The 18,638-nt window shown below is 37.9% G+C and overlaps 1 protein-coding gene across 2 annotated transcripts in view; it reads left to right on the plus strand.

Moving 5' to 3' along the window:
• Positions 1-15,790, plus strand: part of LOC140153721 (uncharacterized) — a 30,100-nt gene extending 14,310 nt beyond the window's left edge. For both annotated transcript variants that reach the window (XM_072176547.1, XM_072176548.1), the window contains 10 exons: positions 2,520-2,718; positions 3,488-3,621; positions 4,243-4,403; positions 5,044-5,896; positions 6,892-7,058; positions 7,418-7,486; positions 9,567-9,748; positions 10,866-10,987; positions 12,911-13,207; positions 14,001-15,790. In XM_072176547.1, the coding sequence (XP_072032648.1) occupies positions 2,520-2,718; positions 3,488-3,621; positions 4,243-4,403; positions 5,044-5,896; positions 6,892-7,058; positions 7,418-7,486; positions 9,567-9,748; positions 10,866-10,987; positions 12,911-13,207; positions 14,001-14,104 (2,288 nt within the window). In that variant the 3' untranslated portion in view covers positions 14,105-15,790. The remainder of the gene's footprint in view (positions 1-2,519; positions 2,719-3,487; positions 3,622-4,242; positions 4,404-5,043; positions 5,897-6,891; positions 7,059-7,417; positions 7,487-9,566; positions 9,749-10,865; positions 10,988-12,910; positions 13,208-14,000) is intronic.
• The last annotated feature ends 2,848 nt before the right edge of the window (positions 15,791-18,638 follow it).

Genomic DNA, 18,638 nt, shown 5'->3' on the forward strand with positions numbered 1-18,638 from the left:
TTTAAATATGTGACCTGTTACCACAAAATGAGAAAGTATTAAAGTTGGTAGTTTTGAGACATCATGGCTGCTATGTTGGTATTCTTTATTTCACATGCACCTGCTCAAGCAAATAGAATGTCTGTATGTCCTTGTGAATGGGGCCTAATGGGCCATTCATGAAGGACATACTACTGGCTTGCACAGGTGCGCATCAAATAAAGAACATCCACAGCAGCCAGGATGTCTTGAAACTACCAACTTAGACTTCACACTTATTTCGTGGTAGCAGGTCACATATTATAAAAACGTCAGTAAAATATGAATAACTGCACACTATAAAAGCCCCGCCTTTACCAGATGCGCCACAGGGAGAGCGGATAAGATTTTTTTTGGTCCTGTGGGGAATTGAACCTGGGACCTCTCGCACCAAAGGCAAAGTCTTTTATATTTTTATTTGCACAGTTAATAACCTGGTGGAGGGGGTACTCAAGTTTGGTTTGAGTAGGGGTGTGCTGCTGAGAATTTGAAAGTGGACCCATCAAATACACCAATTTTTCACGAAATTTGGACCCATCGATAAACCAAAACTCAAAATTGTCTTAATTTTTGCAACATTTTGGGTAAATTTCAAAACATTGGCCACAGTGTCGGTGAGGCAAAATTGGGCTCTTTTTTCCAAAAAAAAAATTGATACAATTTTGAAAAAAGTACCCATCCACATATCAATATTGGCCTAGAAAAGTGGGTCATTGATATGCCAAATTATGGCACAAACTGATTTTTCCAACCTGCAAAAATCTTAAATTTTGATTAATTTTAGCAAATCAATTAAAAGATGCAAGCATTTTGTTGAGGACACTAGACTCTGGTACATGTTACAAAACATACTCTCTGAGAATTTTTAAACATATGTTTCATGCGTATAAGTAACCATTAAGGACCAACGTAATACTACTTTGATTTCTTGGTAATGCTCAGTTTTAAATATTCTCAGTAATTGGCAGAATAGAGTTGTGTCACCAAATGTGGCCCATAATGACATCGCATTGACACCATGTGGTATATATAGGTGCCATTCTATTCAAATAGGAAACAACCAACATTCCCAATATATGGCATGTATTACTGAGGTGGAGTGGATATAGAGGGGATGCCAGCAGTGGCGGTGCCACGGGGGGCATGGTGGGAACTCTTGGCCCCCAGAAAAACCAAAAATTACAAAAATTTCCACTTTTGCTGTAATTTTATGAAAATTTTGTTGCTTTTGCCCCCCTGAAATTCACTTTGCCCCCCCTAATATCCCCCCTCCCCGGAAAAAAATTCCTGGCGCCGCCAATGGATGCCAGGCCCTAGGTAATTCAGCATATTGAGCATAGAATCCATTTTAGCTAGGGGTTGGGCTTGTATCATCTACATACAATGAGAAAAAAGGACATGGTCTTTTTTCGTAGTCAGGTAAGACAAAAACAGGACCATTGCAACTAGATGAAAATTCTTGCGTATGGCAGGCATGAGAAATTTTAGGTTTAAGCCTGAATTCAGGCTTTTTTTTTTGTCCTAATTTCCACACTTTCTTTTAATTTTGGCCCATTTTTGACCTTTGTAACCTAATTTAACACGCTTTTTCAGGTTTATTCAAAAATGTCAGGTTTTTCATGGATAATTATTCTCATGCCTGATATGAGTATCAGAATACAAGCAAGATGTATATTTTAAAAATAAAGGTGTTGTTATCGCTCAAATGATTACTAATGAGTTCAAAATAGGCGGTTGTCCGTTCGCCTGGGACAACCAAATCTAGCATCAGACCACCAAAAATCGAAACTGTACACACAATTTGTACATTACATTGTTTTCAAGATATGATAGCAGGATTCTCTAATAGCTTGCTTACTTGCTTATTTCGGGTGCTTTTCCCGAACCACGACAGCTTTCCATATCCTCCTGTCCTGTCCTGTCAGATGCTTCTAGTCCAGTGTCCTGCTTGAGTACATCTACATATGTAAGGGGTAGTCTACCAGGGTTTCTTATTCCATGTTTGGGTGTCCAGGTTATCAGATTGGCGACAGGTTCGCACTTACTCCTGAAGCAGTGTCCAGCAAAGCATGTCCTCCTTTCTCTGATCTTCTCCGAGAGTCTCGGAAGGTCTCCATACAGTTCTTTGTTGTTTATGTGCTGCTTCCAATGGATGTTGTACACCGACCTAAGCATTCGAGTGTAATAGCCGTCCAGCTCTTAAAGATAGTTTTGGAGTTATGGTCCCAACTTCGCATCCATATGTTAACACAGACTCCACTGTTGCACTGAAAACCTGCAGTTTTAATTTCTTTGGTAGAGCAGACTTCCAGATCTTGCTTAGGCTGTTACATGCTCTCCAAGCAGCTGCCTTACATGTTTTGACATCATGCTCTGTGCTAGACATCCAATAGCAGTTGATCACATTTTTTATAAAATTGTTTTAGAATATATCATGTGAATCCTTTCCTGACTTGAACTAACATAAAATTAGCAACACTGTTCATTTTGTTCTATCCCAGCTGTCCACTGTGCTACAAGTCGTAATAAGAGTAGATGTTTGAAGACTTTGTTGGATGAATGCAATTGTAAAGTGGACCAGACAGATAACAATGGATGCACACCACTATTCTATGCTATTATGATGGACTATCATAGGTGTGTTAAGATATTACTCAAACATGGAGCTTCCCCGTCATGGCAAGATTTGAATGGCAAAAGGTAAGAAACTCTTGGACTAGACTGTGCAGAGACCAGTGGCATAGCATCATAAGGGCATGGGGGGGGGGGGGCAGGCCCCAAGCGATTGTAAAATTTAGAAAATCCCGTAGGAAAATTGCCAAAAAATGGCTTGTGCCCCCCTCCCCATCACACCCAGTGCCCCTAATCATGGTCGGTGCCCCTCCCCATATGATGACCCACGCTATGCCACTGGCAGAGACTATTTATCTGTTGTTAAAAGAGTGACAGGTATGTCCTTGGTGACTTGGAGCTTGGATAAGGGGTTTGTTTGAATATTTTTCGGAGAAGTTGGTGTACACGAATACTCAGGGCTATATGCATTGCACAAAAATGATGGAACCGATTGGTAACAGACACCAATTTGAACAAAATAAATTGATTTATTATGTTATTCATAACGTTTGGCAACAACCAGGCGAGACCCAATCGTGAGCGAACATTTAACTGAAGAGTAGCCCTATTAAAAAGGAAAAAATAAAACAAAGCAAATCCTAATAGCCCTCCTAATCCTGCTGAATGAAACAGCCTGGATGTGGTCTGTGTCCTCTGGAGTCCTCTGGTATGTGGAAAGAGCCTTTAGGTTCATGTTACTAATCATCTTATTTTCTAGCCTTTTGGTTGGTTACAGTGCAAGTTAAACAGATTGTTTAACATATTTTACTTGTATGTCTTAATATTTTACTATTGCATGTATTTTGTAGCTTTCACATTGAATAATAAGCTGTTGTGTCTTTGTGTTACATACTAGTCCTGTACACTGTGCAGCAGCCAAGGGATCTGTAAGATATCTGAAGATGCTGAAGAAAAGTAAAGGTCGTTTAGAATTGCCAACATCATCGGGAGAGAGACCTATACACGAAGCAGCCAGGGCAGGCAACAATGGTAAGGAATTAATATAAATGATTGCATGAAATGTGAAGCAGGACATTTGTTGCAGACATGCAAAAGAAAATCTGCAGTAAAATTAACATATTTTGGGGACAAACTTGCTCCTTTAAAGGTAAGGTGTCATCATTATTAGCAAAAGTAAGTTTCTTGTGATTATTGAAGGAGTTTCGATCACATTAGTGACATTATGGTTTCCATATAATGTCATTATTTATTAAGTACCAGTTGACAGACTTGAGATATTGTGATCTCTTATGCCACTTCTTACATGTACCTCTACGTGTATGGCAGTTGTTTGTTTTCACCAGGATTCGAACCTGAGACCCCACACATGTCAAGCACTAGATCACCAACCGGTAGCCACATAATCATTTAGGGTGATTTCATCATTGCATTATGTGGGATGCATGCATGCCCAGTGGATATATCACATAGTTTTTTGTAGTATATACTGTTAGGGTTAATCTCACAGTCACAAGAGAGCAATTTTGAATTTGTTTAACTGGTGTACTCTTACTTAGCAGTGCCATAAAAAATTACAAACTCTCAATTATTAATTGAATGCAATCCTTTCTAAATCCAAAATTTGTTTTTTAAAACTTGACCCCTTTATAGATGCTGTGCAATTCCTGTTGAAGAGAGGAGTTGGTGTAAATGTGAGGAACAATGATGGGCTTACGGCTTTACACATCGCTGCAGAGACTGATAATCTTCCCCTGTGTAAAGAGTTGGTTAATAAGGGAGCTGATATTACTGCTGTATATAATTCTTCCAAGGTAAGATTGTCAATACAAATCATTTACATGTTTTCCAATACAGTATGGAATTGGATAATATATTGTCACATCACATAATGGTCTGATATGATATTTTTAAATTTTGTTATTCTTAACCTAAAATGCTGAAATTATATTTGTAATAACTGCCGGAAAGGGTTTCTGTCCATTTTAAGCTGAATTAAAAAAGTAAAGTGAAAGAAACCCGCTGGCAATTTTGGCCGTTTAATGTGGAGTTCTAGGGAGGGGCCTGAAAGTCATAATTATAACTTTGGGTCAAAATTGCTCTGTTGACCTACTAACACAACAAATTTGGCTGATTTCATTTAGGTGTAAGTTGGAACATGTGCACATCTAGGCGGTGTGCCTGTGCATAGCACACTATAAATCATTGCGCTTTTTAAAAACTAATTGAATCAAGGAACAACTGAAGCCTGGTTAAAGGTGGATTGGGTTGCTTTTTTAATTAATTTGATACTAAGTTGTTGCACAAGATCTATCAGTCATCACTACAAATAACAGCTTCCAAATAGGCTAACTATGTATTTACATAGATGGGTAAATAATATAATACCCTATCATACTTGGAAACATGTAGTGTAAGTTCAGTAAATCATCCAATCAATTACTTGTATTTCAGTCCAATCAGACAACAGCCGGTGTTCTTGCCAAAGAGAAGGGTTGCCAGTCCTGCGCTGAGTATCTCCAGTATGTACAAGACCATGGTATCCAACCAGAGAGGAGGACGCATGATAGTAGTAGCAGCAATGACGATGTGTCAAGTAGCTCTTCCAGTGAAGATGAAAAGGATGAAGAGGAGGATGGGAATGATGAGGAGGAAAGTGATAAGAAAGATGTTGAGACAAATGGAGATGATGAGATGAAAGAGAAAGATGAAATACAAGACAATGATCATGGTATAATTGATGATGGTGTGGATAACAGGAATGCCTTAGAGGATCAGGAGAAAAAAGAACAATCCACTCCTGACAATCTTGATAAAAGAGAAGACTCCTTTGATAATCAGAAGGATAACAAAGATGATTCAGATAGGGAGATTATGATGAGGAGTCCTAACATGAACAATAATAATTCTCCTGACATGTCGTCTGTCGAAGATGAGAAAAGACCTTCAAATGATAGCGCTAGTGGTCCACAATCAGCTGCTGAACCTATAATTGAAGACAATGCTGTAGAGAAAGGGAATGATGCACAAGAGAGAAAAAGTAGCGGTAAGACAGAGAGCAATCCTGAACAGAGGCCTGCAAGTAATCGAGAAAAAGAACCTGCAGATGAGCCGCAGAACCATGAGAGGACAAATCCAGAAGAGAGAAATGAGACACCGGCTACCAGCAATCAGGAAGCTAAGGATGAGGGGGAAACCAAGGATAGGAAGGACCATGAGGAAATGGGAGACAGACCTTCCAGTAGTGCATCATGGGATCCTGAGAAATTTCAGAAGAAAATTGCTGATTGGGATGGATATTTAAAAGGTAAGATAATCATATGTTTTAGTAAGTTCACTGAAGACTGCCCCTTGTCAACAGAGAACAAGCAGACCTCGCCTATCTGCTAATGTAAAAGGTGTGGTGGCTCTGAGCCATAGGTACTTTGTCCTGTAGAAGTCAGAGCTACTCCTGACGAAAGCTTTACAGTTCTAAACTTGTCCGATGGCAAACCCGCTAAAAACTTACTAATTGTTATGAATGCCTGTCGTAAAAGCCTATCCCACAATAATCATGTGTTGTTTTCAAAACATAGTTCACTGAAAGATATGTGTGTAATATTATACTTATAATATATATGTGTGTGCCATTGCTATAACGTTCTCACTTGTCCACAAGAAAGCAGTGAAAGAAAATACTGACTGAATACCAAAAAATGCTTTCTTTGAAGTTAAGACTTTTATGAAATATCTTGAAAAAGCAATAAGATTTGAGTTCATGTGATTAGGCGACGAAAAAAGAAAACCCTGTTCTACGGGCCCGACCGACCCAGATTTTGAACAAATTGTGGAAAATTTTTTTCCTGTACAAATGAATGCCGACCCAAATTTCGGAATTTTCCGAAACAATTAAAAAAAAAAAAAATTCTCATATTGCAATTTTTTTACAGATTTTGGTGATTTTTTGTGTCATTAAAAAAAAAAAAAAGAAAAAAAAAAAGGCTGACCGACCGACCCGACTTGAATGGTCCGTCCGCCCGTAGAACAAGGTTTCTTTTTTCATCGCCTTAGCATTAAGTTTATTATTGCCCCTGCATATTGCCCTTAAAATTGGACCAATAACATTGGGGTCCTACAATGTGATGGAAAACAAAACACAACAACAAAATGGTTCAGTACGCCTATTTCTTTCTATTTTGGCACACTAAAAAACTTGTAAGAGAATGCCAAAGGTAAAGGGGTTGTGTGGTTTGACTTATTATAATTTATAATAATAAATCACAGGCAAGTGACACCCTTTGTTACTTTTGATCCACTCACCAGGAAATATGGAGTTTCTAGATACAATAATTGGCTCCAAGGCACCAGAATTGGAGGAAATCAGAGCTGATGCCAAATCTGAGATGAAAACAATGGTAGAGAAACTAGAAACACTAAAGAAGGAAGTTGATGACAGATGCAAGCAACTAGTAAACAAAATGTCTGACAGGGTAAGTTAAATGTGATTGTTTGTTTATGGAACTGTGTCGATCCATGTGGAAACACGCTTGAGTCCCTGTGGTATATGCCATCATTTAAACACGTTAAAGTGTAATGGTCAAAGAAAAGATTGAAAGGTTATTATGATGGACATGACCGTGCTAATCAAATTGTCATAACATGAGCAGGTACAGATTGTTGACGGAATATGTAAGTGAGGAGTTTCTTTTTGTGTTGTGTTGTGTCTGAATTTTCATCTACACTCTAGGCCTGGGCTAATTCTAAGAGGCCAAGTTCAAGTCCAAAACTGGTAACCTCAAATTGAGCGATACAATAATTCACAAAACTTTGCATGTTTTTGTTGCAATAGGAAGGCCAGAGAAAACATGAATATGAAGCTCTGATGAAGAAGTGGAAGGAATCAGAAGCTAGATTCAAGGTAAGTAGAATGGAACTGTGATGTGGGCAGGCAAATTACACCAGAAAGACGAGTCAATTGCATATTACATGCTCACTATTTGAAATATTGTAACATTTAACAAAAGCATTAAGTTGAAGCTATCATAGCCAAGACATATATAGTTGTATTAGGCAAAAAAAAAATGTTTGTTTCCTGTAGCAGGTCCAAAAAGTCAAATGCGAAATGCGTTTTTTTTTTTTTTTTTTTTTAAATCCATGTCTTGAAAAAAAAAAAAAAAAACTCTTTTCGCTGCAAATTGGAATGGGAATTTACAGTGGGCTTCTCCGACAAAAAAAAAAAAATCATATTTCTTCATATTCAAGAAAATTTGTATTGTTTATTTGTTGTGTAATGTGTAAATGTTTACTCCAGTAGTGTTTTATATTATTTTTTGAGATTTTTCCGGGTTTTTTCTTTTTTTTCTTTGTAAGTGAAAAAAAATCAAATGCTATATAAGCCGTCAAAAGCGAAATGCGCTTACAGGAAACAAACTTTTTTTGGGCCTCATAGCATTCCATGCCCAGGACAGAAAATAATAAGAAAAGCTCATTACTTACCATGACTATGCTTGTCTTTAATACTGCACAAATAGCCTCTGGTGGCTATTAACGTACAGAACATTATATGATACCGTAAATCTTTACTGTCATTGATAAGGTTTTTAAATGTAGCCACATCAGGAGCTGTTATGGTAGTAGGTGCGTGGTATACTGTGGTTCACCTCAAGTTACGTAGTGACGTAGGTGTGTATTTCGCTGTGTGCAGTATCAAAATGCTTGTGTTAACTTAATCGCGCAGAGCATACACACGTGCGTAAAAGGGTAGTTTATCTGCATACTTGCGGGAAAAAGCATTGATGTCACTAGCGAGCTTGATGGGAACCACAGTATAGTGTATTCCATGTTGGTATTGTTTGGAGATAAATAGAGAAGGGTGTCATATTACATAGCTAACTGACTGTATGCAGATAATATGTGACGTGTCATGTCAAAATCAGACACTTTTGAGCAGGTTATAAATTTTGAGGTTTTTACATATTTTAAATATAGAGATATTTTGCTCCATAATGCCATATCCCCCAATGAAATCGGACATTCCTAAGCGAAGATAATGAGTTCGTAAGTGATGGTATTATAAAATTGGAAATTGAGATATCGGCCTTTAAAAATATTATTGACAATGTTGAGAGTAGGAATTACCTTGAAAAATGTCTCAAAAATACAAGATGCCAGTTATATTCCAGTCTGAAACTATCAGACAATATTTTTAACATTTTAAATAACATTCATAACCTCATTAATATACGCGAAGCCTGTAATCCAATCAAAAGAAATTGATTGCCTGACCGCGCACTAATTGCGAGGTCATTAATAACTCACAATGACTCCTGATGCGCTACAATGACTTCTGCGTGCGCGTACGTGTATAATAAGCTAAGCATAATGGCAACGCACACGCCTATGCGATGCCGTCGCGCTTCTGTGATTGGTAGCTCTTGTTGTCGGCGCGAATGTTATATTCGCCTGGTTGATTTTTTTGTACGGTAGGTTACAACAATGATTAGAACTGGTTATATTTAACAGCGTTTTATGGCATAAAATAACATAAAATGCCATTTTGATTTGTTCAAAATATTAGATACGACGGTAATGAATGACAATAATAACTTTGCACCATCTATTTTGAGGTCATTGTGTGAAATTGTCGGGTTTTGTTTTGGGCCTCTGTATTTTTCCTTCGGAAAAAATACCTCAGCCCAAAACAAAACCCTCCGATTTCACACAATGACCTCAAAATAGATGGTGCGCAGTTATTATTGTCTAATCACAAATTCGCAACAAACCCAAATTGTGAAAAAATCACCCCAGGCTATTTCTCCATTTACGATCCTGCCCAAAAGTGTCTGTTTTTGTATTGAGCCAAAAGGTGATGGTGATGGGGGCTAATAAACACCACAATCACCCTGTGTGTACTAATTCAGTTTTCCATCATTGCAGCAATTGCCTTCCATAAGTAGCAAGAAACCATCATTTGCAAATGGCTTTCTGCTTTATTTCAGAAATCTCAAGACAGAATTGACAGTGCAGTGAGTGATTACCGCACTAAGAATCAGGAACTTGAGGCAAGGCTGAACAGCACTGATACAACACATAGCAGAAGTACTTCTTCGCAAGGCAGCAGAGGCTCAGCAGGGAAGGACAGGGCCCAGAGAAGGCCAAAATCACAAGCATCACATAGCGAGTTAGTTTTGGAGTGAATGTGCAGATATATAATAACATTAACAATTCTGATGCGCAATTCACTGCACCCATTAATTGCAGTTAACTCTGAATACAACATTTTAAAGCCATGATTTTATTTCATCACATCACTTTCTCCTGGAACTATAGCTTTCTTAATCTACCTGGAACTATAGCTTTCTTAATCTACCATAGCAGCCTGTATACCAAAACCACCAACATCACCATCAGTATCATCTGCATCCTCTTGAGTATCTTATGTGATCACCATCATCACCCTTACTATCACCCTACTAATACTGCTGTCACTCACTATTGGAACCATAGCCTGGTTGATACCGTTGCCACCACAATGATCAGTGTGTTCTTGTTCACATTGATCATCACTCCCACTAATGTGACTAATTCCAACTATCATTGTCACTGCTGCCTTGCTGACATCCTGAGTGATTCTATTGCAACCATCTTTCACCATTAAAATAAAAAATGTGGTTGATTTATAGTGCACTATGCACAGGCACAAATCTTAGATGTTGATCTACAAGCCTCAGCACACTTTACAGGTTGTCGCTGATTTCTTACGGCCCCACATCATTCCAAAAACCATTTAACAACAACACAGGGACTGCTTCAAGAGCGCACACCCTAGACATTCCACAAATAACCATCACAACCAGGATCAGCTCCCCGAGTTGTGTAAAGGTTACAACAAGACAATTAGCAGTAAGTTCATTGTCCAGGGGAATTTCAAGCTAACTCAATTTTTCCACAAGAGCGTACTTTACCACTGCCAGGGCTCGAACCCACAACCTCTCGCACCATAGTCGAACGCTTTATCGATTGAGCTAACTTGACTCTTAAACAAGCACCATTTTTGTGAAATTTGTCTTACCATTAGCTTCATCCCAGTGCCACTATTATCAGAAATTCTGCCTTTCCACCACCATGGCATACACCTGCACTACAAATTGCATCACCAATACTATCATATCGTAGTCATTGATTTGGGGTATTTCTAATATCATCACCATCACATCATTGTACAACATCTTCAGGCATCAAGCCACATTATATAGACTGCACATTGATTAAAATTTATTGTTTTCGTTATAAATTAGCATGGAGAAGGAAAGAAAAAGACAGCATAGAGCCTGGTTGAGAGAAAGAGAAGCTGAATACCTGAGAAAGAAGCAAGAAGTTCGACTGGGTCTTGTGTTTGAGCACACAGTCCAATCTCTGAGTAAGTGAAACTGATCCTTGCAAAAATCGCCACGTTCCCGGAACCACCACTAGGTGGCAGCACACGACTAAAGCTTTGAAGGAACACCTGAATTGCTTTCATATGCTCAGACCTGGTAATGCTCAGAGATGCCCGAGATATCTATGATGTAGCCACAATTTTGACATTGTAGCACATGGAATGCCTTAGGATGGTTTCAAAAGGGTTGGAAACGCTGATAAATATACGAAACAGCATAGATCTGGGCAAAAAAAGTGCATTTAATCAACGGCTCTACTAGACCTGTGACGTCTGCGCGACGTCACAGGTATAGCCCCCTTCATCTGGCCAGACGCCACCAACGGCATCTATCTCTAGTTCCGAAAAACAAATTGGGTATGCACAGATGTTTGCATCAAGCATCCTATGCAAAGACCACATGATAACGGAGCAAGCATAGTTTTTGAGAATTGACCAATTGCGGACTTAAATATGGTTGTTGCTAGGCAATGTCAAGCTTCAGTCATGTAGGTTGTGTTATTCTACAAAAAGTATGCTGACACAACAGTATGCAAAAGGTACATCCTCTCATGGTGGAGAATTAGATATTTTGCCTGTAACAGAGGTTGGTTGTGTTTGGTTGAGGTCCAGACACTGTAAAATCACATTATACAGATTATAATTAAGATTTGATTTAAATCTGGTCAACCAGACATACATATTTTTGATGGACTAACCGACGTTGCGACTGAAACCTTCAGTCTTCAGCTGGGTTGTGATGCAAATGACCTTGAGTACCGGACACTTCCGGTATTGATGACAATCGACGAGGAATGTCCTTTATGATTCGGTCCCAGCCATGTGACAGCTTGGCCCGGACGCCTTCTCCACGGTTGAGAGATGGTTGCTTCGCTCTCACCCAGATAGCCTCTTTCACACCCCGCTCAAACCAACACTGCTCACGGTCTAGAATACGGACATCCTTGGTGTCAAAATGGTGTCCGCTGGCTTTTAGATGTAGAAAAACCGCTGAGTTGTTACCACCTGAGCTGGATCTGCGGTGTTGTAGCATGCGGTTGTGAAGAGGTTGGGCGGTTTCTCCTATGTAGGAGTCCTGACAGGCTTGTTCCTTGGTCATTTGCATCACAACCCAGCTGAAGACTGAAGGTTTCAGTCGCAACGTCAGTTCGTCCGTCAAAAATAGGTATGTCTGGTTGACCAGATTAAAATCAAATCTTAATTTCAACATACCCAGATGAATGAGAGTCAACACAGTTTTATACAGATTATACACTGTTATTGCATTTGGCAAGAAGATTAGACAGTGGCATATCTAAGGCAAAGTTACTTTAATACTTTGCCTATATGATGGTGATCCAATAATTGATTCAGAGTATTACATTAAACGGTACCACTCAAAAGGAGGGGAGTATTAAAACAAAGGGATTGTATCATAAATTGATAATTACTTGGACACTTCGCAATAAGCCACAATAATTGTGGTGCTTTCCATTTATTCAAAAGGTATGATTGATATCTAAAATTCAACAAACCCTGACTTTGTCTCCAAGACTTGGATATAGACATTACAGTCATGTGATATAGTGGGGTTATGAGTTTGAACATAAAATGATCTGCAAGAGTGCTCTATACCATTTATCACTCTGATGTGGCAGTGACATCAACGCATTGAAGCAGCTGTTTTGCTCGCTCATGTATGCGGCATCTTTAAGCACATGCCTGTGTACACCAGCGCTTTGAGCAAACGCTAGCAATTTGAGGCTGCGCACAATTAAATGCACACTGACCTCACTGCCACATCAGAGTGAAAAATGGTATATCTTCCTATGATTTCTAGTTATTTTCTTGCATTTACAATGTCGTTGATGATTATCACCTTACCAATACAAACCTATCATGTGTTTTCTTCATTCTGCATCACAGGAGCAAAAAGGGCTTTGATGGCTCATGTCAGCATGTCAAGAAATTCTGGTAAAATTCCACCACGCTCTCCACTCAGTCCTCGTCTCAGCAAGTCACCATTCAGCCAAAGAACAGTCGACCAATGCCCCGTACTCAAGAAGTCCCAGACTTCAGGCCCTTCTGCTGAAGATAATAATCTGTCATTAACTAGTTATGATAAAGCCCAGCTGAGGAGGAGTATTGGGGATAGAATTAATCAGAGAATGTACCCTAAATCATGGGAGATGGCAACAGAGGGACAGCGTGCACAAGATTCAGGTACAGTCAATTGTGATTTCACAAAGTTTAAGAAGTTTTTGTAAGATTTCAAATATGTTTAGTTACGCAGAATGTCCAAAAAAATGTGGACCCAATAGATATGGTGCATGTCCCAAACTATGTGTCTGCATTTTGGATATAGGCACTATGTTTGTCTGCTGTATAGTGCGAAATTAGTGCCGCGCCGGACTGCACGCTATTCTTTAATCAGTTATACATGATGTTACGATTTTTTTTGGCCAATTATAAGCCAAACAAACTATAGATGAGTTGACCTCAATGTTTATCAACAAAGGCAAGGGACTGGTATACCGATATGCTTGAGTGAACCCCATGCAACACACCCGCCATTACACTGTTCAATAGCCTTATTGTGATGTGGCGGGTGTTTTAAAAACACAAGCCATGAACAAAATATGATGCCCGCGCATACTGCCAGGCAAAACACAATGGAAATTGTGATGATGCGTGTGCATACTGCCAGGCATTGACATCTAAAGGTCAGTGAAACCTAACCCCCTTAAAATGGCATAAGTTACACAATTAAACAACAAGAGATACAGCACACAAAACCTCACAAAAGACATACCCGAATGAAATGCAAACGATAAACTACATTTCAAAGTATAACAACTTGAGATGGGTTATTGGTCATCTTGAATGCAACAGAGAAAATCAGTATCTTACAATATGCTGTACAAAGAATGCATCTTACAGAAAGCACCTATTCAACTCGTATTTCACCAAGTTCAAATAAAATCATTACATTGATGTTTTTGTTTCTTTCTGACAGATGGTTATATTCCCAAATGGGATGGTGGTGTGAGACCCAAGCATAGATTGGAATTTGTACCAAGAACACCTCAACACAAACACAATACACAGGACAACAGATAGCGATATGCCCGGGGCGATATGTAGATGAACGCCAACATCTTCCTTACATAGCTTTAAAACCAATAATGCACATTTTAATTTGTAGTGATGTTTTTATGAACCAAAACAACTTTTCTATATACCTTGTGTGCCAAATATGTATGTAACTTGAATTTCAAGAGTGTAAATTTCTTGACTTTTGAACAAACTTTTTTTTTTATTATTGAAGAGGTATTTTTATACATATTTGCCCTATACTTAAACCATGTGTGTAGTATTGGTACTGACCTGTTTATCAGTTGCCTGGATGGAGTTAAAAGCACTGCACTTAAAATCAATATGTGACACGATCTGGTCCATGGGGGCCAAAGGCGGCAAATTTGAAACTGAGATAAAGGTAAAAATATGCCGTAAAAAACAATAAAATACATAAGAAAATAGACATCAAAAAACTTCATAACTTTAGAACCAAGTATGCTAGACCTTTGGTGTTTTCAGTAAATGATAGCTTATTTTCAAAAATGCCTCCTTTGGCCCCCATGGACCAGATCGTGTCACATATTAAGTTTCCCTGGGCCTCAAGGAAGAACAGATGATTAGTTGTGTTTTCAACTGATTGAGTGTCCCAGGTTAAAGAAGAAATAAAACAAACAAACATACAGAATGTTATAAATACAAATATCATTATCAAGGACAGAAATATTGCAGGTATTGTGGTTCCAGTGATGCAGATTTTCTCTGCATATCATTGTTTAACCCTAACACCTATAAATACCACAATGATAACCACGAAACCCTATGTGATGCGATGACACAATCAACCTAAGTGCTATATGTGACCTGCTACCACGAAATCGTGTTAGTCACTCAAAACGCCCTGGCTACTGTGTTGGTGTTCACTCACCTGTTAAAGCCACTATGTCTGTATGTCCTTTGTGAATAGGGGCACAATGGGCCATTCACGAAGGATAATACTACTGGCTTGTACAGGTGGCGGCAAACAAAGAACATCAACTTAGACCAAATATCTCATAACTGCCAACTCAACAAAATAAGTATAAAGTCACAACGACTTTACGCTGATTTCGTGGTAGCAGGTCACATATGCGCAGGGAATCACTGATTATTTATAGACTCCTTTGTACAGCTTGGATTAACCAAGCACTGAACAGTGCACCTGTCTCCTCAAACTAAAGTATAAACCTCTTCAAAAAATGATAGAGGTGACATCTCTTTCAAAGTTCTCAGCAGCAATTATGAGCAAGTTATCTTAATTATCTACCTGTATGGCATAAAATAATGTATGCGATCCGTCATATCAAAAAGTACCTTGATGAGGTCGGCATATCCGATATTGAGATACAGGCAAAATAATAACCTTGCAAAATATAATGAAAATAATAAGAATAAAAGTTGCATTTTTTGTAATATTTTTTCTTTTAATATGATGGGTCAACTATGTAAATTAATTAAAATGTAAACAACTTGACACATTTTGTGTAAAAATACGCAAGCACCCACCACTTCGTGAAATTGCACAACACATCAAATGAAAGTCGGGTTGACATGTCTGTACGTTTGAACTAACTTAGTGGATGTAATTTGACTAAAACTACCTGTAACTTATTTGGGTATTAATTTCTGCATTAATATTTATTATTAGGTCACATACTTTTACATGCGTCTTAACTTGGGTTACTCCTTCATGTAATTCGGGGGTCACTTCCATTGTGGCTTGTACACCATCCGCGATAATCAACTTTTGAAAAGCACCCGAAACAAGGATTTAACCCTTGGCTAAAACGATACCCTAAACAGGGATTTTATTCCTTGGATCAAATTTCATACCCTAAATTTCATTTCCGCGTATTAGCAATTGCAATTTTGATACCCTTTTTTCCAATTTTTCATGTTTTTGACACCCTAAACACGAAAAACTACCCTTTTTACGCGTTTTCATTATCGCGGATGGTGTACAGGCCACAATGGGAGTGACTCCCCCGGGATGTAATTATACACAAAATTAGGGTTAGGGTATTAGCTTACACAAAATAATTACATGAAGGATCGACCCTAACTTGTAATTTGTTTGAAATGCCTGTAAATGAACATGTTGGAGCTTTATCGAAAGTGATCACTCCTAACAACTATCTTATCTTGCAATTCATGTAAACCACACCATCTACTTCAATATAGAATAGAGATTATTTCTAACTCTGTTATTGTACAATACCTGTATAAGTGAGTTGTAGTAACATATTAGTTTAAAGCCATAAGTTTTCCATGATACGGAAAACAGAAGAATTTCAATCGGAGGTAGAAAACGGAAAACAGGATTTCATAAATAAAATTGAAATAATTGAAAAAGTGAATCAAGTACAAAGAAAAAAAATTAAAGTGCGTATAGTTTGTAATACATTTTTATTAAACTTATTGTAAAACGGACAAAATATGGTAAAACAGACAAAACACGGAAAGTGACATATTGACAAAACGGAGTAGAACACAGAAAACTTATGGTTTTATATTAGTTCCATTGAGCTCTATAGCGAGTCATTTTACAAGGGTGGTTATTTTTTACTAGTCATCCAGTGTGCTCTTATTATATTGGTGTTGAAATTGAAAACAAAATGGTAGTTGCACAATCATGTGTGTAGATCATCTTTTGGGTGCATTTGGACCTGATACATGTATATAGAGAAAAATATAATATATTGATTTGCACATTTTATGGAATATCCAATAGAAACTAACATTTAGATGCTTGTTTTATTTACCACTTAAGCATGCTTTGGAAATTTTTCAGCAAAAAAAAACAATACACAATGCATTGTGTATAGGTAACCTAACAGAACTTGTTATGGTGGGTGATTAATTGCATCACATTCTGAAGTTGAATAGTTTCAGAGTGTGCGCTTATTGGGGTATGGGCACTTAATGGAATGAATATGGTTTTAATACTAGCTGGCAGAAAAGTTGTTTACATTTTGAGAGCGTGTAAACACGGAAGTGGTTTCTGGTTGGCCGATTCAATCATCTGAGAATCATAACAACACTGATAATCTGATTGGCTGATTACGCGTCAAAGCGTTGATCGGCACTCTTAAAAGGAACACAAAGCTCTGCGTATGATGCTTATTAACAGGGCACTCACTTCAATCGGAGCAAAAAAGACTGCCGTGCTTCTCTGGAAACTAGACTAAGTGTAGTAATTATAATTTTGTTTTTGACCAAATTGAGATAAACATTTAGCTGTTCAATCTCATTTCATTGTTTTTACACCTTTTGCAGTTGGCCTCAATTGAAACTTTTCACCATCTTCCACAAAATGTCTTGGAAGTAGATTCCCAACATGCCAAATGGCCTCTACTAGAACTCTGTCACAATAACTTCAGTTGTGTAAATGTGCTTTATCCAAAGTTTTTACCTGTGCAATAATATGTATGTCTTCCATTGTAAGAGTGCGAGTTGCTGTTCTGAATAAACCTTGAATATTTTCCAAGATGTTTTCATTGTGTAAAATTTATTCAGTGTTGTAAACGAGAGCCCCTGTCATTTAGTATGGCTCTGCTCCTGTGCTCATTTAACACATTGTATATAAGTGACTCAGAGTTACTGTACTATTGTGTATTTAGAGGCCCTTATGGATATCAATGTTATGGAAAGTCCAATGAATTTGCTTAATTCGAGGGGTCAATGACAAAAAGACAAAACTCCATTTTTTTGCCAAAATGAGATTTTGATATTAATATTTTCATGAGCACTTTCCAATAAACACATAGAAGTAACTCCATTTAGCATCCCATTGAAATCAGTGGCCAGTGAAACAGACTTAACTTTACAAGTCAATGTGGACCATTATCTGTTAAACTCATTTTTCTCAGAATGGCCAAAACGGAGTTACATCTTTGTGTCACTGACCCCTCAAATTGTAGGAAAATGGTTTTCTGAGGGTCTTCATTGCCAATTTGAGTTGTTTATGGATATTTTTACCTGTATGAGCATGGAAAACTAACCTTAATATTCAAGAATCACTGAGGCAACTTTGGAAAGTAATGACACACCTTACCAAGCCTGTATGCTTAGCATTAACACCATTTTATTGATTAAATAGTGCAATAAACTTTGCAATAATTATTGGAGTTTTATGTAAATATGTACAAAATGAACACAGTTTATGTACACACTCAACTTTGTCAAGCAAAATTTGCCAGTAATTCAATGGCTATATTAATACATGCAGCAATGAGAAATTTAAAAAATAAATATCCATACATATTTAAATTATATTCTTAGCATGCCTATTATGAAAGCATATACGCCATTACTTACTTCCTTATGTCGACTCTTGTACACCATAAACACAATGTAAAAACACAAGAAGGTATTCAGTATCGAAGTTTCGTAATGTCAACGGCATCACGCACTTGCGTAATGAACCACGATTAAACTATCGCCAGTCGCCACACAAAGTATATGGCACTCGAAGGCATACCAAAATAGCGTGATGCGGTAACCAATAGAATTACGTAACCACTTCGGTGCTCGTTCTATG

This window comes from Amphiura filiformis, chromosome 5 (genome assembly GCF_039555335.1).
Source record: "Amphiura filiformis chromosome 5, Afil_fr2py, whole genome shotgun sequence".
Taxonomy (NCBI): Eukaryota; Metazoa; Echinodermata; class Ophiuroidea; order Amphilepidida; family Amphiuridae; genus Amphiura; species Amphiura filiformis.